At 40.3% G+C, this 25858-nt stretch overlaps 2 protein-coding genes across 8 annotated transcripts in view; one reads left to right on the top strand and one right to left on the bottom strand.

Moving 5' to 3' along the window:
- Positions 1–20324, top strand: part of fgf13b (fibroblast growth factor 13b) — a 39104-nt gene extending 18780 nt beyond the window's left edge. For 4 of the 5 annotated variants that reach the window (XM_031280854.2, XM_031280855.2, XM_031280853.2 and 1 more), the window contains exon 5: positions 4553–5902. In XM_031280854.2, the coding sequence (XP_031136714.1) occupies positions 4553–4692 (140 nt within the window). In that variant the 3' untranslated portion in view covers positions 4693–5902. Of the gene's footprint in view, positions 1–4552; positions 5903–20307 lie in introns of those variants that run through there. The other variant, XR_004899152.1, reaches the window with a different exon arrangement.
- afap1l1b (actin filament associated protein 1-like 1b) lies at positions 7389–24626 on the bottom strand. 3 transcript variants are annotated; one of them, XR_004899151.1, is made up of 20 exons: positions 18788–18952; positions 18403–18531; positions 16982–17062; positions 16741–16826; positions 16542–16662; positions 16339–16428; positions 15973–16184; positions 15621–15800; positions 15396–15488; positions 14739–14841; positions 13179–13334; positions 11475–11689; positions 11034–11179; positions 10832–10913; positions 10357–10465; positions 9955–10122; positions 9131–9297; positions 8371–8496; positions 8133–8247; positions 7389–8096 (listed from the first exon to the last, which is right to left on the bottom strand). XR_004899151.1 is itself a non-coding variant. In XM_031280730.2 (19 exons), the coding sequence occupies exons 1-19, from the start codon at positions 24459–24461 to the stop codon at positions 8221–8223; spliced, it is 2313 nt and encodes a 770-aa protein (XP_031136590.1). In that variant the 5' UTR covers positions 24462–24626; the 3' UTR covers positions 7389–8220. The 3 variants fall into 3 exon arrangements, 2 of the variants coding, with proteins under 2 accessions (XP_031136590.1, XP_035864618.1); XM_031280730.2 differs by lacking the exon at positions 18788–18952 and adding an exon at positions 24440–24626 and having other exon boundaries at positions 7389–8247; XM_036008725.1 differs by having other exon boundaries at positions 7389–8247.
- Between the last annotated feature and the right edge of the window lie 1232 nt (positions 24627–25858).

Raw genomic sequence — 25858 nt, 5'->3', positions numbered from 1 at the left:
GGAAAGGATATCTAAGGAGGTTGACCTTTTTGTTAAAAAGTTTAGTTAAAGGTTTTTTTAAACATAAAAACATCCATGTAAATAAACTGTTATTTTAGCATCATAAAATACACTTCATTGAAAGTCGACAGAAACAAAACTATGAAAAGCTGTTATGGGTCGTCTTTCCACTTTTCCAAACATCAAAACTCTTGTTTTGGTTGAAATAAACACATAGTTTACTGATTTGATGATGTGAAAATATGTTGGCTCTATACACGCTAAAAGTATTGCTTTTTTAAATAGTCTGGTGGGTTTAGCGCTAGCGACTTCAGAACTGTTTCTGGTTAAACAGAAAGGTCTCAAAGAGGTTTTAAAGGTCTCTCTCTGAAGGGATCCTTTCCATAATGTTGTCAGACACTGAGCCTGTCAGTGGCAAAACGAGCACTTTTGTGAAGGTAAATACGTAAAAGCTGGACAATTGCCTTATTAACTTACATTGGAGCTTGTTTCGCCGCTGCCGACTGCAGCAATCTCGCTTAATACTGGACCAATGTCAAAGATTGTTGTTCCCATCAGTCACTTAGACACAAAAACATAGGAAAATAGAGCCCAGGTTGAAAAAAAAAAAGGTAGTTACCCTTTAAATCTCAGTTTAAGACGCGTAGCCTACATACAAGCAGGATTTTGTGACACCACAAATAGTTTGGAAGACAATCGTGGTCCAATATTCAACTTCCAGACAGACATGTGATGGAAACTTGAAACTGTGTGTGATTTCTGTAATTCCAACATTATCTGTAAATGCATGGAAGAAATTCTGTTTTTGCGAGATGTAAGCATTAATGATTAATCATGATACAGATCACAAATTTCTAAATCTGAAAGTCATGCAGCTGATTACCAAGCCTAATTGAAATGAGTCTGCAGGTATTCATGTGTAAAAAGCAGTAATAATACTTTTTATAAATAATATTTATATTGCGCCTTTCATACAAGAAATAGGCCTACTGTACAATAAGGAAATTGAATGACATAAGCAGACATAGAATGAACATAAAAACGGGGATAGAAAGCCATAATTAATAGAAAATAAGATGGATAATAAAACGCACTTAAAGCAGTAGCGCTAAGCATACAACTGGCAGTCGATATGTATGTGGGTTTTCACCGACGTGACGTTCTGGGCGGTAACCCGGATGCGCGGCCATATTGGAGGCACTCGGTGTAAACAACTGAACGGAGTACAATGGAGCGTTGTGCGCTTTGGAAGTGAATTTAGCCATGTCTAAATAACAGAAAAGCTCATCAAAACGCGTCCATGATGCAAAGTCATATAGGGAAGGACTTGGACCACAAGAAAAGGCGCGATATTTCGAGAAATTACAGTTTATTGGCAGTGCAGATCCCTATGAGTTGGCTCCCTCTTCTTGGATCCATGACGACCCGGTGATTCTTCATTCAGTTCCATATCCCGATAGTCAACTACCTGGTTTTCTCGCCGAGCCCATACACAGCGGAAGACCTTAAATCCTACAAAGGTTTGGAGGCCTATAACCAGATGGTGTGTGGATGGGTGAGGGAGACGCAGTACCAAGTCATCAATGACCGTTGTGTTGTGAAGGCCAAAGTAAGTAATGCAATAACGTCTTTAATCAACCTAACCTTAACTGTATGATATCATTGCGATACTCAAGGTGTAGCCAAGTGACTCTCAATCGTTTTTTTGACCCCCAGTTTGCTATCTACACTGTACACTATCCGAGTTAGTTTCATAGTGACAATCACAAGCGCCTCCTTTCCTCTGATAACTTCTGGCATTCCTCTTCCTGGTTTTTAATAACTTTTGGAAGTCGATAATATTCCAAATGTTTTTCTCGGTCTGACCTATTGGTACAACCTAAAACGCGGCAATAATTAACAATTTTCCTTGACGGCGTTCGGGATCTACTTCAGTGCCTGTGCTTTGTTGTGATGCGGAGTACCTCCAATATGGCGACTTCCGGTCTGATGATGCTTCGTGAAAACCCTCTATAGTTTGGGCTGAAAGTGAACGAGGGCAGGTGTGTTCATTTCACTCCGCCCACTTTCCCTCAGCTTTCCAAGTGGCCTCTGTGAGACGTATGCTATGACATCATATAAGGGCTGGGCGGGGGGAGTGAAGGAGGGCATGTTGAAAAACTAATGAAATGCAGCCAGAGAATGGACTTTTAAATGAAAGAGAAGACATCTTGTGTCCAACAGTTACAACTTTTAAAGTTAAAACATATTTGCAAAGTCATAGATTCTGAATTTTAGAATGTGTAAGTAGTTTATTGGTCAGACAAATTATTATTCGAAGAATTGTATGTCTTAAAGAATTGGAAAACCTGGTTTCAAAATTGAAGTTTTTCACTATAATATTTAATATTTATGATCAAATAAGTAGCAACCGGAGACAAAAACAAAAATAAAACATTATTTACTAAAGAAGTACTAAAGAAATACACTCCTATAACATTATCAGACTCACAATGTATAACAGTAGCAAAATTGATGCAGCAAAACTGGAGATATCTTTTTTTATTTCATGCATTCTTATTCGTTGTCAAAACCTGGCACCTACGTTAACCGTAATGCAACTCGACCGCCGACAATTTAGTCGGAGATTCAGGTGTGTTATGTAGTAGCAGCTAATGTAGCCTTGAGCCGCTAGCCTGGGGCTACAGAGGTCATGTCTTTCTGACTCCACACCCCCAGATTCTTTTTACACGTAGCTTTCTCGTAGTCTTCAGCCCCAACCAACACTGACTTAATTGACACTACTGCAGGAAATTGATCATATTTCAAACAGTTTCCTCTGTGGCCACAAAATTATTTTTATTAACTTATGAAACACAATTATGTGACATCATGTGTTTCCAACTGAGCCCTGTCCATTCCAAACTAATGAGAAAAGCAAGGACAAAAACAGAAATATCTTATGTGAAATAACCAAACCATCATTCATAGTAGGAAGCTGATTGAAAACAACAGGTTTTCTGGGCCTAAAACATGTCTGGATGGGATCTTTAACCCTCCTGTTGTCCTCGGGTCAAATTTGACCCTTTTTCAAAAAGTTTCAGAAATTTGAGTTCCTTTCAACCAAATTGTCAAAAAAAATAACATGGATGGTTCTATACAACACTCTTCACAAGTAAAATAAATTATCAGTTTACTACTTTTATTATATTGGGTGTTTTATTAAATTTTATAGCATTTTAAAAAAAAAATTATAAAAGAATGTTGAAAAAAGTGACAAATGTCAAAAGCTTTAAAAAAAACGTTAAAAAAAGTGACAAAAGCTTCAAAAACATTGAGAAAAGCGACAAAAGTATCGCAAAAACACCAAACATTGAAAAAAAAGGTTTCATTTTTAAATGTTGACCCAGAAAAACAAAAGTTTGCATGGTCGACGGGAAGACAACACAAGGGTTAAATATTCATGATTAAATGAGCAACAATCAATGTTAATGTTAGGGAAAACATTCTTAATATTGTTTATAAAATTCAACATTCAAAAGGTAATCTGATTCATCAGGACTCTGTAGGTATGCTATGATCAGATTTGATTGACAGTGGCGTCTCCATGGCAACATTAGCAACAATCCACCGCAGTCATCAGACTTTGACTCTGGTTGTCATTTTGCTCTGGTCTGATTTGTGAATGGCAATATATGACATCACCTTTTTTTCCAACAGAACCCCTCCCACTTCAAATAACAAAAGCCCATCCTAAAGACATGGTGTAAATGCAATAAAGTACACATTCAAATGTAAATACACAGTGTAAAATTCTGGAAATAGAGCAATAAAAAAAGAACAAAAAACAGAGAGAGAAAAAAAAAGATGGGCTTTAATCGATAGTTATATATTAACAAGATGGATCACATGACTACGTGAAAGGAAGCCGTTTTAAGTAAAACAAATCTCAATAAAACCTGCTGTACGCTACCTGCCGAACACCAAACAGCAGACAGACCAAGATGGCGACAAGCAGGTGAACATATTGGAGCATTTAGCAGCTAAAGAGCCAGATATTTCCCTCAAAGATTAGTGGAGAGCAAAAACGGCTAAAACAAGAACGAATAGCCTATTGACAGAAACACAAATCCAACTTAAAAGGTGATTTATGTTAATGATGCATTACAGCTTGTTCCCCGCTGCCTCCAAGTGGGCAAAAAAAAACACACAAATAAAACAGAATAATTGTTTGTTTATTATTGTTTATCACTAGAGATCATCATTACTTATATTTATATTGATCTTTACATTACTGCTCAACACTGCAGAAATTCCCCTTTGGCAGTGAAGTCAGAACTTGTTCTAAAACCAGAATTAAATTAGACTATTGTTCCAAAGCAAACCACTCAGTTATGTATGTGCAGGGGAACTAAATGTACCGAACTGCCTGAACAAGGCGTGCATACCAAACATGTGTTTTCAATTAAACCAATAACTTAATTAACAATTTAATTAATGATTCTTCTTGTGTGTGTGTGTGTGTGTGTGTGTGTGTGTGTGTGTGTGTGTGTGTGCGCGCGTGTGCGCGCAGTGGCCATGTATAGGGAGCCCTCCCTCCATGACTTGACAGAACTCTCACGGTCAGGCAGCGGCACACCGACCAAGAGTCGCAGCGCTTCGGCACTACTTAACGGCGGAGGGAAGTCGCCCAGCAACAATGATTTATCATAGCCCTGCACCTCTCACACACACACTCATAGATATACAAACACACACTCACACACAGATCTCAGGCCGACATGCCCACACATCAGGCTGGTGAGGAGTAGGAGGCGCCGAGGAAAAAATGAAGGAGGACCGGAATGTGTTCTTCCACTTAACGGACTCCCCTGTGACTGACTGTGATGTAAATAAAATCAAGGACAATCAATCCGTCTGGCTCTGCTGATCTGGTCTGCAGACTACAGGACCTGTGAATCTTTTCCCTTGACTACTCTTCCTGCTGTATCATAACCAGACAGAACAAGGAAAGAAAAGTGGGATATAATAGAGAGAGTCAGTCAGTCACATAGTCAGAAAAACAGACTGTTACAGAGAACCAAAGAGTCCAAGTATTACCAAACTGAGTTATTTGCAGTGAAAAGGAAAGTGGCAAGAAATTCAGAGGAAGGAAGGAAGGAAGTCTTTATCTATTCTACCGTATGCTATGTTTACACAGAGCTCATGGGGTTAAGTCATATTTTTAAAAATGACAAACATATTCCTTGTACACTTATGAGGACTGATCATTTGTTTGCATGCAGGTGCGCCTGTGTGTGTGTGTGTGTGTGTGTGTGTGTGTGTGTGTGTGTGCGAGTGGTCAAGTACACGCTGTTCTTGCAGTAGGAGTGTTGTGTGTGTGGGTAAGTGAGAGTGAGTGTGCGCATGCATTTGTCTGGTGTGTGTGTGTGTGTGTGTGTGGGGGGGGGGATTTTACCTTTTTAAGATCTGTTGTATATCAGACAAACCTCCTGAGGGCTTTAGCAGGTTAAAATAAGGTTTACTGTATATGCTTCCATGCTTACTTCTTACAAGCAATGCTGTTGTTTATCTTTGCGTTTGTTGTTGTTGTCCCTTGCTGTTTGTTTGTTTGTTGTTGCATGGAAGCTTGTGGACCTCTGCTCAGTAGCAGCATGCCGAAGGTCAGTTTTTTTTTCTGGTCTTACTGTACGTGTTCCTGACCTAAAGAGAACACTAGTGAGCCAATAGTGTCATACCAGAACACTAGTGAACCAATGGGAGGGTGTTGGAACACTACTGGACCAATAGTATTGCACCAGAACATGAATGGACCAATGGTGTTGGACCACAACCACCTGGACCAATGGGAGCACAGATTAACTTCATATTTTGGTTCCTGCTGTGAACGAACTAGAAATGCACTAAATAAACTATTTCTAAAGAAATGATTGCCTTGTCGATTTTTTTCCCCATCTGCACCTGTGTTGATGTCGTGTTAGTTTAAAATGCTTTGAGTCTAGTATTCATCAATATTAGAGATTAAATTAACTGAAAAGGGTAGAAAACAGTCACTGCACACTGCTCAGATTTAAGTATCATTTCATCCAAATTACAGTACAAACATTTTTTTTTTTTTTTTTTTCAAATTTACCTCTAGTGATATGCAGATAGTTAAGGTTTCATTGGTTTTGTGATTTCCACCAGAATAGATTTTCTGGAAAGAAATATTCGGAAATGTGTTGTAATGCTTTGGACCATAAATGAGGTTTCATTCACTTTCATTGTATTGGTATGAGACAAAACTCTCCGAGAGACACTGGGGAAATAAGATTTAAACCCATGCACCACAAGGGATAAGTGAGAAATCATGTTTCTTTTGCTTAACGAATTTTTCAAGTATGATGGTTTTCCACCCTTGTGTCATTTCAGAAGTTCCACGCAAGTTTTGATGATGTAATATTTTCACACTATAGACTGTATAAAATAGGTTCACACTGGGAAAGTATCGAAGTAGAAAAAAAAAACAAAAAATGTACTTACTGTGCTCTATGGTCATTCTCTTTGATGACTAATTTTCCTCCAACAGCGACTTATCCGATCCCAAAAAAATATTTTAGAAGCAAAACTCAATCCCTTCGAGTTGAAGAAATCAATGTATATATATATAATCCTTCAGATTGAGTACGTTTTTGTTATTCCAGTGGTGGCTGTGTAGGGTCATTCTAATTAGCCTACTGCGGAGCGTTTAAAACTCCAAATGTAAAAACGTGTATTGAAAGAAAAAAGATGTTAACACTTCCAAAATTCATAATGTGTTTTTGTCAAACGAAATATTCTGCGTCTGCGTTTTAACTTTCAAAACGAACACTTTTCACTGCGGTCAAAACACTGCTCCCGCGTGCCACACGTAATGGGAGGCACCCACCTGTATTAAAGGCGCAGGCAATCCACAGGGCTACACCCATAGAAACAAAAATGTAATGCAATGTAATACATGTAAAAAATGTAATATGTTGCATGCAAACAACATCATTACATTTACGTATTCCCACAACCACAAAAACAAAAAAATAATATTTCGGCTCAGTCAGTATGCAAACTAAAAACACATTATTTTTTAGGTGTGTTCTCCCACAATGTACAGACAGGAAATGGAGGAGCAGCTCACACCTGAAAATCTGTGAACACATCAGGAAAATATAACTATAAAAGTCTTGGAAGTATTGTATCATTGTCAGTTAGTACAAAGTGGTAAATTATATTGATTTCATGTATACTAACTGCAAAAGTGTGGAAATTTGACACCCCAACAATGTTCAAAGTGCTGCAGTTTAACTTTGCCACTAGATGGCGCTTATAGGTCACAGTTGTGATTCTGCTGTTGGTTTCTTAGAGTAAAATTGAAACAAACAAAAAAACACAAACAGTCCGGTGTACAACGTTTCTTGATAAAGTATAATTTACTCCAACGTGTGTGTATGTTAATATCTCTGTGATGAAAGCAGACACAGGCATTTATCCTCACGATTCTGAATTGGGGTGCTAAGGCTAATATCCAAGACATTTGTGTAATCACAAATTACAACAAGATAAAGTGCAATAGGCAAATACATAAAAAAAATACACATGTAATGGTTAAAAACCAATGGTTTCACATTGCAACAATAAAAATTTACTCATTTGTTTTTAGGAACAGTGTCATACTCAATATCCTTTCTTAATGGTTTAACAGACCTAACAATATGTGGGATAATTCTCTCACTAATAAAGATAACTTAAGGTAATAATAATAATTTCTTTGGAAGTCTTGCCTGTAACTCTGAACTTAGTGTTGATGAACCACACTCTCCCTTTGCGATGAATTTCTATGAAATAATCACATTTTCATGTTTTGCAGCCCTGTGCAAATGTAAACAGACACGCAAACTTACACAAACATATACATTTCATGTTCAGAGTGATCCACATTAATACTGTACTGGTATATCAGTGAAGTCTGTCATATTTACAGTGGTTGAGACAGCACCTGTCCTTGCAAAGTTTCCTCTTTTTCTTAATAGGTAAGGGGAGGAAAGATTGTGTCAGGGTCTGTCCTCTTCCCCTTTCTCCTCCTCCTCTTCTTCTTCTTCTTCTTCTTCTTCTTCTTCTTCTTCTTCTTCTTCTTCCTCTTCCCAGTGCCAGTTATCATCGGTTTCTTCTTTTATACATCCTCCTGTCACAGCTCAGTTTTCTCTCTCCATGAATCCGTTTATGTTCAGTCTAGGTCCCCTTCTTTGACTCCCACTCCTGGAAGCCATGACACAGCACAAAGTGAGGAAAAGATAACACACACACACACACACACACACACACACACACATGCACACACACCCACACACACTAACACATACAAACAAACACACACCCTACCTTTGCTTTCTGCATGACGTTCCCCTTGGAGGAGGCGTGAAGAGACGGAGGGCGTTTACGAAGCTCCGATGCTGAGTTGATCGGCACAGTCTCATTGTAAACCTTTTCAACCTTGCTGCCCTGTGCCTGTACACACAAACAGAAAATGCCAGAGTCCACTTATTCAAAGGAAAAGTTGAAGATTTTGAGAAATACGCTTATTTTGCTTTCATGGACTATTTCGTGGCCAGGATAAGTAACTTCCTGGAGTCTTGTTGTCAATGTGAGGTGGCCATGCATCCAGAGGAGACTCCAGGAGGTCACTGGCCACAGGTAAGGAACAGTCCAGCAGGTAACTCGCTGTAAATCCGCAATGTGCCGATTTTAGGCTTTGTTTTTTTGTACCGATTAAACACACAAGATACACATGTTAATTAGTGAGCTTTAAAAGTGCTGACAGGCAGATTTTACTGCTGGCTGTAGCTTCATATTTAGCAGGCAGACATGAGAGTGTCTCATCTAACTCTCAGCAAGAAGGTGAACAAGCGTATATCCCAAAATGTCTAAGTATTCTAAAGCAGTGATAAATCTGAAAAGATACATGTACTGAGACTTAGTATTAAAATCCAATGATGGGACATGTCCGCCACCTAAATGCACTTTAAGAATCTGACATCTACCAAAGAACAGGACAAATATGCAGTATGACGGATTTTCTCATGACAGTTTATAGTTTTCTATAAGAATGATACAGGAGAGCATATCTGCTGTAGCAGCCTACCTTGATGCTGATCTTGGTGTCAGTGGGAGGACCCAGTGCTCCTCTAGCTAATGATTTCTTCAGGTTTTCTTTGACCTCTGTCAGTCTGAGCTCCAGCTCCACCCTCTCCTCTTCTTTTTGTTTACACAATGTCTCCAGCTTGGCTAACCGCTGTTCCAGACCATGACCTGCACACACACAGACACAGACACAGACACAAAAACACACACACACACACACACACACACACACACACACACACACACACACACACACACACACACACACACACACAAGTTAGTACTGCTACAAAGCTGAAGTTTAAAGTGTTCATATTATGCTTTTTGGCTTTTTCCCTTTCCTTTATTGTGTCATATATCTTTTTTGTGCATGTTATAAGTTTACAAAGTGAAAAAGGCCAAAGTCCACCCCAAAGGGACTTACCATCTCCAACAGAAAACACTATTCACCAACTGCTCCAAACAGCTCTATTGTAGTCCAGCCTTTACTTCTGTGACAAATGTGTGTCACTTTGTAACACACGTTATAATGCTCGCCTAGCTGCTAGCATGGCACGCCCTCATACTCTGCTTCTGACTGGCTGGTAGTCCTTATCTAGCTACTGTGCGACTCCCAACAAAGATGGAATAGAAGTGAGATGCCTCACTCTGTAGCTAAAACAGAGAGCTCAACACACAGGGTGAAAAGAGGAGCTGCAGCAATGTGCAGTACAACAAAAATATGGTGTTTTTTTATCTTGGTACAACCTCTAAATATAATTATGAACCTGAAAATGAGCATAATATGAGCACTTTAAACAGTGCTGCGTGTGATTTGTCTCTGACCTGTATCACTCTTCATCTCCTCTTTCACCTCCTTCTTCTCCCTGCGGAATGAAATCAGTGCATGTCTGAGCTCTTCCTTTTGCTTCTCCAGCTCTTCTTTCTGAGTCAGGTACCGCCTGGCATCCTCCTCTGCACGCGTCTTCCCATACCGTCCATACTGATTTACATCTAACACAATACATGGCAGAAAATAAATCAACCTGCACCAGCATTGCTATGTATATGATGAGAAAAAATGTCATTGAGCTAGTTACCTATTCACTTTGACAAACTTTTACTTTTCACCACAATCATGAGTAGGGGGAGCCAGATGTAACATATCTAACAATTTTCAGCCACATTTTCTATCATATCATTTTTATGTAGCCAGTCTAATGAATTATAAAACCAAAGGAGACTCACTGGAGGCGTGTCTTTTGACGGCGGCCTGTTGCTCAGTTTTTTCAGAGTCCCTGCTGGAGAAGGAGGCATGACGTCTCACCGGTCCAGCTCTGCTCTCAACATCCCCCTCCTATAGGAAAAACCCAAAGCCCAATTTATTTTAATGCATCTAATATAAATATATATATAAATATATATATATATATATATATATATATATATATATAACTAAAACTGTACAGCAAAAGCCATAAAGATTTATGTGTAATTTACTCATGTTTAATTCTGAACATCCACCCACAAACAGCAAAATAACAGAGGCAGAAGTCTCATAATAATTGTAGTGATTTTAGATAAACCTGCAACTGAACATGATAGGAAGAGGAGAGGATCAGCGGGGAGAGTCGAGCAGCAGATAAAGACTCAAAAAGTTTTAAAGCGTCTTCATGTTTAATGATATTGTATTTTATCACTGGTACACATGATGTTTCCTCACCACAACACTTTCATAGACCTCATCATATGTTCTGGAGTCTGTCGAGGCACTGCTGGAGGAAGTAGCAGTGGTAGTGGCCCACCTGAGAGGAAGAAAACAGAGACAGATGTATTTCAGCATAAAAGCCCATGAGACAGAAAGAGACAGAAAACTCTGGATACATGCGGAAACATGCAAACATATACTGTAGGAAGTGACTCACTGGAAGGAGTGTCTGGCAGCATGGCGGATGTCAGTGAGCGTATCAACGTCGATGTAGTCATAGTGCAGTTCTTCAGGGAGAGTGGTGCTGCCGGTCTCTGCAAACAACACACCCAGCCAGCGGCCAAGATCCTCTGAGCAGCTGGCCTGATGGACGGACACACAAACAAACAAACACACACACACACACACACACACACACACACACACACACACACACACACAAACACACACACACACACACACACACACACACACACACACACACACACACACACAAACGCACATAAACAAAGGTACTTGGTTTGCAGAAAAATGTAGGTGTGTCTTCCCTGTGCACACAACTTTCTGTCTCATCTGTGTCTACAATGACATAAAAATCTGCCTACATTAAATCTCCTCTACCAGTTAAAATTGATCTTTTGATTCCACAATGCATTACCTCTAAAGATGCTAGTTCGCTGCCCGCCTGCAGGATGCAGAAAGAGAAGGGATGTTTGGGGCCGAGGCCTCCAGTCACCACCTCTGCACCTTGGAGCGGTACCACAATGACTGGTGGGCGCTGGTCCCCGGGGTCCTTCTGCAGGTACAAGCTACCTCCTCGCACAACACACCAACGCTCCTTCCAAGAGCCGCTCAGACACACACTGAGGAAGCCTGCGGAGAAAGACGAGGCATTTGAAAGTGATGAAAAAACGGCAGACACTTTTTAAACTATCATGATGTAAAGAAGGTGTCTGTTTCTTAAAGAGGTGGTTCAGAATTTTGGACATAAGACCTCATTTCCAAGTTAACCAGTGTGTTATTTATCAGTGGAGACCGTTTTCAACACGTTTCCAGTTGCAGAGTTCGCTGGTGCTAGGCTAGTGCAAGTCAACAGTAACTGCTAGCCTGCCACTAAAAACAGTCTTACCCACTCCACAGTACACCCGAGGAAAATAAATTATAACGCCAGACTATTGATGTAAATGTCTGTGTTGATAAAATAATGTTAGAAATAAAACTACCCTTACATCTCAATGATCGCATTACATTTTGAGGGACTAGTTTCTCAGCAGCGGCGGAATTTTACTTTGCTCTGGTTAGTAGTACTGCGCCGAAAAGTAAACAGAGAAGCGCACTCCAGTCGGGACACCTAGTACATTGGTATTGAAGCATTGGATTGGAAACTAAGGACTAGGCCACATGGTGATTCAGCGTGCATTTAGAAATTGTAAAAATAAACCAAACAGATGGGCACCACAAAGTTTCCACAAATTTCCATTGGGAGATCCAAAAACGAACCAACTGTGGCTTCTTGCTACTGGCTTGGACATCAAGACACCGGTGGAGACTCTACTCAAGTGGCGAATGTGTAGTGATCATTTTAGACCAGGCGACTTTGAAAACCCCGCAATCTAAAGGACCACAAGTCACTGACAATGAATGCGGTTCCATCCGTCTTTCCAGATTCACCAACAGCTACTGATGAACAGGTAATAACTTCTGGTAGGCTACTCTAGCTAATAAAGCTAGCCCTTTTCATAACGTTAGCCTAGCGGCTACTGATAGATTGAGACTGACGTTAGTGGAGATAACGTTACAGTTCAATGCATTGTGGAGAGTATCAACAGACATTTACATCGATAGTCTGGCGTTATAATTTATTTGCCTCGGGTGTACTGTGGAGTGGGTAAGACTGTTTTTAGTAGCAGGCTAGCAGTTACTGTTGACTTGCACTAGCCTAGCACCAGCGAACTCTGCAACTGGAAGGACTGGATGAAAAGTGTTGAAAACTGTCTCCACTGATAAATAACACACTGTCTAACTTGGAAATGAGGTCCTCTGTCCAAAATTCTGAACCACCCCTTTAATGTGTTCATAACTGTAAATAAAGGATATATATTTAAGCAGTTTAACAAAATACAATTCTGAATTATGAAACAATAATTTTACAGCTCAATGGTGGTTTTTGCCTACAGCCTTTCTCACCTATTTGGATTGTATATCATCTGCATCAACTTCTTTCAAACCAAACTAATGTTAAATTGCAAATACTTCGGCAAATAATCTAATCATTAATCAGTCACTTAAATAAGCAATCCACAAACTAACCAACCAGACAGTCAATCAATCAAAGAGCGTCTTGATCAATGTGTGTCCTCACCACAGCGTGGGTTGTCATGATGACCAGAGGACGAGGGAGGCTCTCCCGGTAAAGGAGGTTTCCGTTTGGAGAAAGTGATGATCCGATTAATTTTCTTCCCAGCTGCTCGGCTCATCGACCCCGTCAGCTCTGAGAATGCTCCGCGCTTACCCCTGTCTGAAATCAAACATACCCTGGTCAGACTGGGCTGGGGCTGACAATGTGGTCGTGGAGTCGAGGAGCACTTGATATACCAACATATAGACCTCATCACTGTAGTTTCTTGCTGTGTTTGTGTTAAATAATACTTTCTAATACAAAAACATTTACAATTGCATTAAAACAAAAACTTGTAATGTAAAGTGGAAGAGAATACAATGTTTCAAGTGGACATTCTTGTGAAACCATCAATTCAGGACTCACTGTACTTTTAGAATTGAAAAATAATATATTGTATTTAATTACAGAGATGTCTTTTATTTATTCAGCATATCCCTAGAGTGTTTGAATGTCCAAACTGCATGTACCAGGTGCCACAGCGCTCTGTCCACCCTACTTCCTATGATGTCAGTGGGAGACAATCGCAGGAAGAGGACAGGAAGGATGTCATATCTGTCCGTGCCTCACTTCCTGTCTCTCCCTCTCTCTCATGTCTCTTTAGGTTCAGAGCCGCTCGGACAGTAAACAGGTTGTAACAACGTCGAAACAACATGACTATGTTTGACCTATATTCTGACCCAACATCAAGGATCGCTTGGTTTATCCTTGCTGATTTTGTGAATAGACAAACAAAAATAGTGTACATGCTTTTTATCAGACTCTTATAAGGATGTGTGTGTGTGTGTGTGTGTGTGTGTGTGTGTGTGTTTGTACTCGTGCGGACTTGAGTTCAGGGCCGTGAGGACATTTTTTGGAAATCAAGGACATTTTCATGTTCACTTCCTTCAAGGACCATTTGTGGGTTAAGATTTGGTTTTAGGTATAGGTTATAGTTAGGGTTCGGGGTCAGAGGCCACTAATACTAATATTAGCACTTTTGCACAACAATAATTTATCTTTAATATTGTAGGTTTTAATTAACAGCACTAAGTGTTTGCAATATTTTGCCTAACCTCATTGATATGGGATAATGGTGTGGAAATATATAGAGAAAGAAAAGCCTCTCAACATTATACCAATATAGTCTAACAGCACCACAAACTATAACTTCCAAAATGAAGTTGAATCAACATCTTCATAAACACAGTTTCACAAAAACATTTTAGTACAATTAAACATTATAACCTTCATTTTTTTGTATTGTTATATCAGTATCACACTCTTTTCACTTCCTGTACAACATAAATATTCATGACTAATCTTTAAACTCTGTGTCCAAATGTATCCAGTGGAATGGGATTTGGAGTGCTATCTTACCCTGTCCATTATTTACTGGACTTGACCGTTAGCTTGTGGGTAGCCAGTAGAGCAATATTGTATATAAGAGTAGTCTGCTGTATCCCTCAGCTTGACTAACTGAAACAACAATTATAAAAGAGTCGATAACAATCAATCATTTTTATCTTAGGAAGGTAAACCTACTCAGTGAGTCTATGGTGTCCCGTCCTGGTCCCTGTGCAGTGGACTGGTTTTCTGCTGTCGGCCCGCTGTCTGAGTCTGATGCCTGCCGGTCACACTGCAGCACCTGGCCAAAAAAAAAGGAGAAACCTTTATTACTTATTTTTCCTTGTTAAAGAAGAGGAGAGGAATGTTACATATCAACATATACTGTATATCTACCCTGTTTTGACAAATCCCTCTGTCCTTTAACTGAGCAAAATCATGTCAACAAAAATGACAGAAGTTTCTTGATGTATGGTTTATTGACTTTATGTATTTTTAAACCTATTCTGCCATCTGGGTGTAACTGCCATGTCACCATGCATTCAACTCATTGGCTCTGCAGCTGTGTGCCAAAACTTTGTTGAGGGTATGAAGCTCTTTGAAAACTGGCCAGCTCAGCAACCGCAATAATGTCACCTCACTCACTGCTTATAACTAGAAGCCAAAGGAACAGTTGTGTCATGCGTGGGCTGAAAAAGCTGATGTCAGCGACAGACATTGAAACGTAAAAACTAGAGTATAGATTCAGAATGAAACACACCTCAGTAAATGAAGAAAAAATTGATATTACAGTAAAAGTCATTACTGTCAAATACTGTAGATAAACACACTACATGCAGAAACACATGTGCATACCTTGTCAAGCTCCAACTTCCTCTGTATGATGGGAGAAGTGGATCCATCCAGTCCTTCAGTGTTGCTACATTGGCTGCCAACATCTTGAACCACCTGGTTCCAGAAAAAGAAAATATTCACTTTAAAACAACCCTGTGTTGTCCCCCACAGCCCTATTCCCCCCCGTATCCTGCCCCACTCCTGTCTGTCTCGGCACCAGCCCTCTGCTATAGTGAATATAGGTACCTTGAGCCACCGCTGGGCCTGCTCTTTACTCTGAACAGCCAAGACTAGAGCTTCGCCTCCAGGCAACGAGAAGCGCAACTCATGTCTCTTTTTCCGGCCTTCCTTTGGGACGTAGATGACGTTGCACAGATTCAGCGGGAGCTCTGTGTGGGGAGTGCTCTCTTTGATGCTCTTATAGCACTGTAAATTAGAGATATTGAGATACTGTAACTCCAAGTCACAAAAAAATTACTTTGATGCTATTTGATGCTATTTCACTTTGTACGAAAATTAACCCAAAATAACACCAGATATGACATTAGACCCTTTGGTTCGAAAGTTTAAATAAAGACACATGAGCAGCTCTATTTACCTGCAGTTTATTGTCTCGGACAACGATGAGCTGTTTAGCCCATTGGCCAAAGCGTTTCTTTCGCAGCAGGAAGGCACAGATGCGGCAGTCTTTCACTGGTCCATCGGGACTCTCTTCAGCCGTCCATCCCTGAGGTTGTTCTCGCCCTTTGGCCTCGTCTTCTTCTTCCTCGTAAGACTCGTAGGAGCTGCTCAGAGCATCGGAGTCATTGTCTGAGCACCAAAAATAACATAAATCATTTATTTACAACAACTTCTGGTTCTGTTCATTCATGTATTCTACTTACTTCCAACCAGAACATGCCTCTGTTTATATTTGTATATTTGAATTGCTAACATGAGTAAGCACAAGAGAGGTTAGACTCACAGGAGTTTTTTGGTGGCCCATTAATCCTGGTAATGGGGTAGTTATTGTCTGCATCTTCATAGTAGGCATCCTCCACAGAGTTCCTAGAAGCTGCAACAGAGGAGCGGAAGAGTTGAGATGAGATAAAAGAGAAACTTCTAATAATTCAGTAGGTTACAATATTTCATGAGTGTGCAAATCTGTGTTTTGGAGTTTTACGGAACTGTTCATGTTGGTGGTAAAGTACTGAGGGGTGGATCCAGGATGTAGAGGAACAGCCTCTTCATAGTAGTCATCAGGAAGGGGGGTGGTTGGCAGAGGAGGGGGGGGCGTGTCAGTCGGCGTCTGAGGTGAAAGTTAAACCAAAGTTTTAGTTTCCAGGACAACAGATGGACTGACAGGTAGATACTGTAGAGGACTTACAGATTTATTGGGATGTGTCTTCTCCTCTTCGTCTTTGTGCTCTTTCTGCTCCACTGGAGACACACTGAGCATGTGCAGATCACAGTCTGGAAGAGGATTAATGTTACTATAACTATAATATATAATACATTTTATAATATTGTACATTTTGTAGATGTTGTGGTATGATGATTGGAAATAAACACTAATGTCTAACTAACTAAGTCTTCATAACACTGAACTGGTTTGAAGGTCTACTCACCAAAATCCTCAAACAGAGACTCTACAAAACTAGTGCCGTTGCCATAGAGACAGCTGTTCACGTAGACGTCTGATCCATTGACTGTGGAAAAGATAAATTAGGGGTTAGAAATAGGATCAAAGTTAGGGTTAGGATTGTGGTGTATGCTTAGGGAGTGGTGTAGTGCTCAGAGAGTTCTCAGTGAGTATCAATACTGGACAATCTGCATCTTTAGACAAATATTGTATGAAATTGTATGGAGACCTACGTTTGTAAGTCAGACAACAAAGGAGCGCAGGTTGGAGCTTGCAAATCTTTGTACCAGAAGAACAAAGATAACTAAAGTCATAAAATTATGTGAAAGTTTGCTAAACCTCCCGAATCAGCTTAAGAAATAAATGCTCAAGGTATTTGGGTGTAAAAAGCTGAATTGAAGTGGAATATGCTAATGTGCTGTGTAAAAACCTGAAGAGAGAGTATGGGCAGGGCAGCCTGGGTCCATTCAAACAATTGTGAGGACGTGTTACTATCAGGATGTTTTGCTTCGCTCCTTTCTTTGACCTCCTCTCATTATCCTCTCTTAACTTTACATTTCATTATCCTCTTACTGCAATCCTTTTATCCTCTCTGACATCCTGCATCTCAGAGATAAAAAAGGATCTACTGTAAAGACCTCGGTAAGATTTGATGTCCATGTGCATGTTTCTTAATGCAATACATTTACAGTACTTATGCAGTGTTGTGCAGTTGCAGTATGGCTGGCTCATGACAGGAAGGATGCCCCATTGCAAGAAGATGAGTAAGAAAGAAATGCTCTGTCCTTGTCTGAATAAACACTGTTGTAGTGACCTTGAACAAATTGCTCAGCTCAGAAATGCTTCGGCTGCAAGAGTCACACTGAATTAATGTGTCGCAGGATGAAGCTGAAAAACCGCAAGCATGCTCACTCAAATTACATCAAATAAATAAAATCCCATTTGTAGTTGTGCCTCATTTAACACTTTAAATTTACTTTTCCCTGTTAGACATTTAACATGTTGTCCTTGTTAAATGACATATTATACCTTTGATATGTCAACCCCCAGCAGCTTGAAATGAAGTGCTTACTTATTGATACAAGAAGACTCAATTCAGGCTCAATGAAAGAATAAAAAATGGGTTTGGAAAAATTAATTTAATGCTTTCGGTCAAATGGATTAACTATATAAAGGAATATGTGAGTGTTGTTTTTCCACGCTGTACAATAATTAATGGAAGCTATGTTTTGCCAACTGTAAAAATCACATCAGCAGGAGTGCATCCAAAATAAATATTACCATTGTTGTTGCAGTGAATTAATAAAGTTTAAAAGTGTTTGTCTCCTAACGATGCTTATAAGGTGATAAATATATACCAGAGATGTTATGCACAATGCCCCCTCCATCTGAGACGTGGTTCTGTACCTGACAGCTGCATCGAGTCCAGGATGTTACGTATGGAGGCCATCTTGTCAGCAGTGGCAGGACTGACCGTCTCGTGGTCCAGCATCTTTAGCAGAGAGCCTAGCTCGTTCACAAGTCGCTCCATCACAACTGAAAAACACAAAAGAGCATACTATTATTATGTTTGCAGAATGAAATATAGCAAATAGTATAAATGTATTCGTTGGCGTCGAGTACCATCATAAAAGGCCCACGCTGCGGACTCTTAACATGGCTAAAATTCTTATGCTATTACAACAAGTGCATCAAATATCAATTTAACAAACACATGGAAGGCCATACAAGCAAGTGCGAGCAAAACAGGCAGTTCACGAGGGGCATTAAGCCAGTTTGGAACTCAGCTTACCGCCTGTCGCAACAGCTGACAGGGAGGAGATATTTATCATCCTAACACATCGCCCTATTCATTTTGCTAGTCAGTGTTGTTGTGTATTAGTGAGTCTGTTCTCTTGTCGCCGCACCACCATGATAAAGTCCTTCTTTCAGTTTGGACATTTCAAGCTGTCTTTGAAAAATAAATAGTTTTCATGTTCAATGCTGACATCCTGTGTCTGTGTGCGTTTTGTTGACCTTGACAATTGTTCCAAAAGCTCTGCCACACATCCTGCTCAGAGCCAACAGAGAGAATGGGGGGGGGGGGGGGGGGTAGAGAGAAAGGAGGTGAGGAGGAGGGGGCAGGAAGCTTCCAGGAAATGAAGCCAAAGAAAAGAGGAAAATCTGTAATTCCACTAGAGATAGAATAGGATCTGGTTACCAAACTGCCTGAGTTAGTTCATTCAGTTGATCATTCATTCATAAGAGATGTCTGAGAGGCAGATGTTTGACATAAAGGACATTTGAGTCTTAAGCAGACAGCTCCAGTTCTAAAGTAGAGTAATCAGCTGACCTTTAATTAAAATTACTGGTTAATGGCCACTATTAATATGATGAAGTATCATTCCTGCCATTGTACATATGGAGTGGATCATTATGAGTTTAAGAGCTGCTGCTAACCCTAAAATTATTACACTTCTGTTTGGGTTTCAGTGGAAAGTTTTACTGTCTCACCATGGCCCACATGCTCTTTAAGTGGCTTTTTCCACACTGCCAAGAAAAATATTTTGGGGAAACATTAAATCTTTTTGTCATTAAAAGTTTTAAATTTACAATGTCGTTTCACCCAAAACACAAACAATGTTGACAGAAAGTTCAAGGACCCTTCAGCAGGCATGCTGAAACCTCAACATGGGACATACAATTAAAAAGTGTTTTCTTTAAACCACTGAGAAAGTAATCTACCTCCTTTATAAATCTTCTCCCCGAATAAATTGAAAAAAATCCCTTTTGACCTCTTGTCCTTCTTACAGTCTGAATAAACTCTGAAAGCACTATACCAAGTGTTTCATTTCATTTTTATTAGGTAGAACATTTCTAATGTGCCATACAGTAGCCACAAAAACTGACCACGTCCTCAGTGGTGACAAATCAGATGTTAAAATTCATGTAAAAAAAACGTTTTTAGTAGCAGGTAAGTATAGATGTTCAAGGATGAAATACACTGAAAAATGTGCAGGAGCTAAGAGTTAAGTTAAAATAAGATCAAAACAGTCTCTCTTTCTCTCACACAGTGTGAAGACAGAGAGAGTGAGAGAAAATCCCTCAGTCCCCCCCCCCCAGTCTGACAATACTCTATTGTCTCCACAAGAGCCCAAATTAGATGACTACAATGCTCCGCAAGACCAGAGCAAACAATACAATGTCAGAAACCCGAACAAAAAACAAAACAGGAACTAACACACACAGTCTAAGAGGGGTGTGGTGCAACACAGCTGCGTGGTCTCGATCTATGGGCATTCAGGGTTAAAGGATACAGTATATCTCCAGCAGCTGTGTGTGTGTGTGTGTGTGTGTGTGTGTGTGTGTGTGTGTGTGTGTGTGTGTGTGTAGTAATATTTCTCGGCCAGCAGCTGTGGTTTCCTGTCTTAGCTGTCGACAGAAGCGTCCCTCCACTCCTTCCTGATCTTGACTCTCTCCTCCATCCTACTGTGGGTCTCACCTCCTCTCGCTCACCCCCCTCCTCCCACTTTCCCCTCTCTCTTTTTCCATTTCTCTCCGTCCTGCTGTTTCTCATTCTGTCCCAACCATAGACTGTTAAGGTCCCAACATCCTCTGTCGTCCTAAACTCTCCGTCTATCTCTGTTCACACTTGCTTCCAGATGTTTTTCTGTCACCATTCTCAGTTTATTCACTATCTATTGAATAAGCAGTTCGAGAAGTTTCTCTATTGATCTATTGTACTTCACGTATCCAGGAAATGTTGTAACACAAGCTGAAAAAACACAAGATGCAATGTAATCAATCTCAGAGTAAACAAAGCCAGCAGTAGGCATTTGGTCTATTTTCTGTTTCTTGAAGGCCGTCCATTCAATTATGTCTCTCTCCCTCCTCCAAGTCCGTGTATCTCTCTCTCTCTCTCTCTCTCTCTCTCTGGGGGGACCGGAGGGTTCAGAGGCTGAGAATCAGCTGTTCTGGAGGCTTGCGGTCGGTCTCACCCACAGAGGGATCTTTGTAACCCCCCATTCCACACACACACGCTCAAACACACACACACACACACACACACACACACACACACACACACACATGCAGCACAGATTTCCTTTTTGAATTTGGTAATGGACATTCACTTACCTCCCCCTTCTCTACAGGGAGCGCAAACAAACTTTTTTAATTTGTCTCTTAAAAAGAAGATTTAACCCTATACAGAGCAAGCATAGAGTCACAAGAATACTTTGGAAAATGTGTTTGTGTCTTTTACCCACATTTTTGTGTGTCCGCAGACAGGAGGAAGGTCAGTCATGAGACCTGAGCATGCGACTCCCATTTGAACTGATTTAGCGTGTTTGGTTACAGCTCAGAACAAAACAACTACTACTACTTACTGCTGGTGCTGTTTATCCCACCACAAAATACCTATGGACAGCAGAGTGACAGAGAAAAGATACTTTTCTCCTCCTAACCTGAGGCTTTGACTCCCATCCATTACACGTCTAACCTATCAATCACACCAATCCAAGGCTAACCTTCTCCCTGACTTGCTGCTCCCATCCAAACTATCTCTCCTTTTTTATTTTCCAACACTTTAGGACTAGGAAGAAATATATGAGTACATTGCATTGAATTGTTGTTTCAATGAATCGTGTTGCCTGAGGCACATAATTATCTGCAACAGTAACATTCAAATTATACTTATGTGACACAAACATACGTTGTCATGCCTTTTTCAAGTTAAGAGAATTTCAAGCCTCCACAATGTATAAAGCTGCTGTTTTGCACTAAAGCAGGCGCCCTCTTCCTGCCTCCCCCACACTCCCAGAGGTTGAGGTCCCCCCAGATCCCACATTCTCCATTCCACTCCTTTCTTTCTCTCCCTCCCTTTCTGATCCTTTCCTTTTAACTCCTTTCCCTCGTCTGCCTCCCTCCATCCCTTCTCCAGACACCCATCCTCTTCAGACGAAGGTCAGAGTTCAAGTCTTGGCGACACCAGCAGCTCCCTCTCAGACAAAAGTCTACTTCAGAGATTCTGCATCCTGTAATTCATATTTTCGTGACAACAGAAGATGGTGTCACTGCTCGCCCGGGGTTAGCATTCAGTCTTATACTTCAAAAAGTCCCCTCCAGAAACCAAACTAGCAAAATCTTTGAAAAGAAACAGCTGGGGGAAATAAGTTGTGAAATTCTCCCTTTTTCACATTCTTTCAGTATCTTATCATTTTCCTCAGATAGTAAATGGTGAGGAGACACAGGAAACAGGAGCATGACACTGGTGCAGACACTGTGGCACAGCATGAGTCTAATTTAAAACCCAGACTGTCGTGCTGTGGTTTCACCAGGTATGAAGCCATACAGCCACTACAGTGACCATGGGAATGCCACACTCCTTACTTAGCTCAACAAGGAACATGTTGATGCATTCTGGTGTAAAAAAGAATCCCCTTTCTTCCAGCTGAAAGAAACATTTTGACAATTTGGAATATATAACTCTTTCTTGCCGAGACTGATCTTCTAATCTATCTCTCTGCAATTAAGTAATTACACATCTTTCACAAAATATTAATCATTTCCTTTCAACCTGCAGTGATGTTTTTGATATTAGCATTAAATCAAGTGGCTTCATGTCATGTGAACGTTTTGCTTGTGTCATAAACCACTAAAAAAATACACACAACCCTGCAGCTCTATGCATCTTTTAGACCATTTAAAGGAACAGTTTGACATTTGGGAAAAAATACTGATTTGCTTTCTTGTCAAGAGTTAGATGAAACGAAGCACACTAAAACACACACACACACACACACACACACACACACACACACATAGACAGAGACACCAACCCAAACACTAGTATTTTATCATTTTTCAGGTGTGATATTGTGGTGGTGATAACTGTCAGCTGGACAAAACATGATCCAGTGTTTTTCCTGTATAGTAGCAGAGTTATCGCCACATCAGCTTAGTTTCCACCTACATACCAACATGTACAAACCTGCTGCTTTGGATATCTCTGTCGCAGAAAGTTGCAACTGCAGTTGATTTGCAGTACAGCTCACTCTGGGTTTACAGAGGCAAAGTAATTTCCCTGCCCTTTGAACGACGACTTAGAATTAAATCAATAAAGAGTTCTGGCCTTTTCTGACTCTGAAAGAGAGTTGAACGAGGGGGGGGGGGGGGGGGGAGGATCGCTGGGTGAGGAGGAGGGAAAGGGAAAAGGAAATGTAAGGGAACCATGGTCGAGGTCAAGGCTTGTGACAGTCATTAAAACAGAATGTTGCCCCTGTAGTTTTAACGCCGCCGTATCAAAAGCCATTTTAAGACCTTCAATTGGTACAAATTTGTTGCAGCTGTTGAGATATTGGCTCAGAACATCATCAATTATTCCTGTTTTTTCCACAGTGAGAGTATGTTCTTTTGTAGTGCACAGCTGCACACTTGTTTGGCCACAAAGCTCAGGTGTTTGAGAGGCCTTCTTCATGGAAGATATTTTGAGTTGTCACAGTACATTTAATGATGGCTGATTAATGATGGTCTCAGGGTCCAGGTGTTATGCATGCTGGCTCACTGTCATGACTTACTGGGACACTTGAATAAAACTGCCATTGTTAAAACAGCCATTACATAACATAACACCTGTGCTTCTCCTACTATGACAAGTCAAAATGTCTGATGTGACTAATGTAACACTGGTAGTGAGTACTGTAACGCTGCACCCAGTGTGCCCTATTAGATCAATAATCTGTAGGCAACATATAGGGGTGTTTTAACAAAGCATGAATGAATGCTTCATAATGGCCATTGTTTCCTTTCACATAATCACTTGTAAGCCTTGTTTGCCAGATTTTCAATTCAGGCCACAGCTTCATCACCTGGTGTCACATAATGCAGCTTCCTGTTTGCAGCACTGTCGCCTGAAGGAGTTTGAAAACAGAGCAGCCATTCAGCTGCTTCAGCTGCTGCTTCGCTTCCAGCGGCGCTGCTTCCAGCGGGGCAAATCTCTGTTGGCATCAGATTGCATCACTACCTGAGTGAGGACACCTCCTCCATCCACACACACAGCGCACCAACCGGCGTGTAGGTATTATGACATCACTCTCCAGCACACAAGTAACCGGGAGCAGCGAGGCGGTTAACTCAGATAAACTGACGGATAGCGCTTTCCTTTACATTTGTTAAATGGGAACGCAAATTAAATAAAACGGTTGCAGCTCTGTTGTTTTAAATGTTAATATGTATCTCTTCTAAGTAACAAGCATGTAGGCTAATGCTATTTTAGTGTAGGGTATTTATCCTGTTTTGAATTGTATCGTGCGTTTGTAACTATTTAACGTTATCTCCTTAGAAGTGTGCTTAAATATACATATGCCTTTATATTTATGGGGACTTCTTTACAAAGTTATTACATGGTTACTGTAGTTTTTCGCGGATATGAACATGTGATATTAAAAGAGAGACTGTTACTCACCACTCTGGCGTTTGGAGTCCATGTCGTTTTATATTTGAAAGTCTGGGTGCTTATTTCCGGTTAGTTGTTTTATTTAAAAGTTACGGTTGTGAACATGTGAGGCGTGTTCGCCACAGATACAGCGGAGCTCTGTCAGCCTCTGTGCGGCCAAGTGAGTCAGAGTGGCCGCTACAGTTTATAGTTTGACTCGGCAGCCGCTGGTTCATCATCCAGAGCTCAACTGGGTCCTAGTGCTAGTCATAACAAGTCTACTAAACACGGGGTTTACCCATAGACTGTTTACTACACATTGAAGCTATAACTCTAAAGAGACTCCTATTGAAGCCACACTAGTCACAATTGAGTAGATGCAATCCACACTATACTGCTCATTAGTGTCTTCATTGTATAACTGCCAGTATTAAAATAAATGTGAGGCAGTTGACAAGTTTCTCTATTTCTTATATTCTACCACAATCCAGAAGGAAATTGTACTTCTTACTCCCTTAACGTTACATTTATCTGACAACTATTGTTACTTTACAGATTAAGATTTTAAATACAAAACATGAGTTTATAAAATATGATGCACTTTTATAAATAAAACTATGCAACCACTGAAGGGTAAGGGTAAACTCTATAGGTATTCCTATACAGTCTGTGGCAGTGGTTTTCCAAGGGGTCACAAGAGCAGATAAACCAGAAATAACAAAAAAATATTGTTACACAATCTCAGACTTCAAGTGAATCATTTTATCCCCTCAGGCCTCACGTTTTGGTTGAATTGGTGACAACTGGTGATGAGGCGTCACAATTACAGTGGGTGCTTAATGAGATCATAGGACAAAGTTAAAAATGTTGGCAACCACCGCTCTATGTACTAATCTCTAGTAGTTGGTTTGCTGCGCTGAACATGGTGAGTGGTAAAGTGAAAGCTATCATGAGTAGTCATTCATTAATTTCTAGCAAACTACCTCAAATGACATTATTGCTCAGAATCTAATTACAATGAAGTCCAACATTTCCAGATATTCATGGAAGAACCACTTGAATCCTTTCAAGAAACTGCTGACCCAATCACACCTGAACCTAAAACTACAAGCCTGAAACAAACAAACCTGTGCACCATCCCAACCCTCATCATGTAGCCTACATTCAGGGGTCATGAAAAATAACAATGAAGACGATACATAATAAAATACAGATGCTCGAATAATTTATTCAGAAGTTGTAGTGACAGACATGGGTTTGAAAATTATTGTTACTCCAAAAAATAAAAAATAAGTTAGTACTCAACACATATAATGTGGACCTGCAAAAACACACACACACACACACACACACACACACACACACACACACACACACACACACATACACCTCATGGTTTCTGTTTAGAGAGCAACATTTTTCCATCTTTCACATTCAATTACAAACTAT

Source organism: Sander lucioperca, chromosome 13, assembly GCF_008315115.2.
Source record: "Sander lucioperca isolate FBNREF2018 chromosome 13, SLUC_FBN_1.2, whole genome shotgun sequence".
NCBI lineage: Eukaryota > Metazoa > Chordata > Actinopteri > Perciformes > Percidae > Sander > Sander lucioperca.
This window is presented reverse-complemented; position numbering and strand designations above follow the sequence as displayed.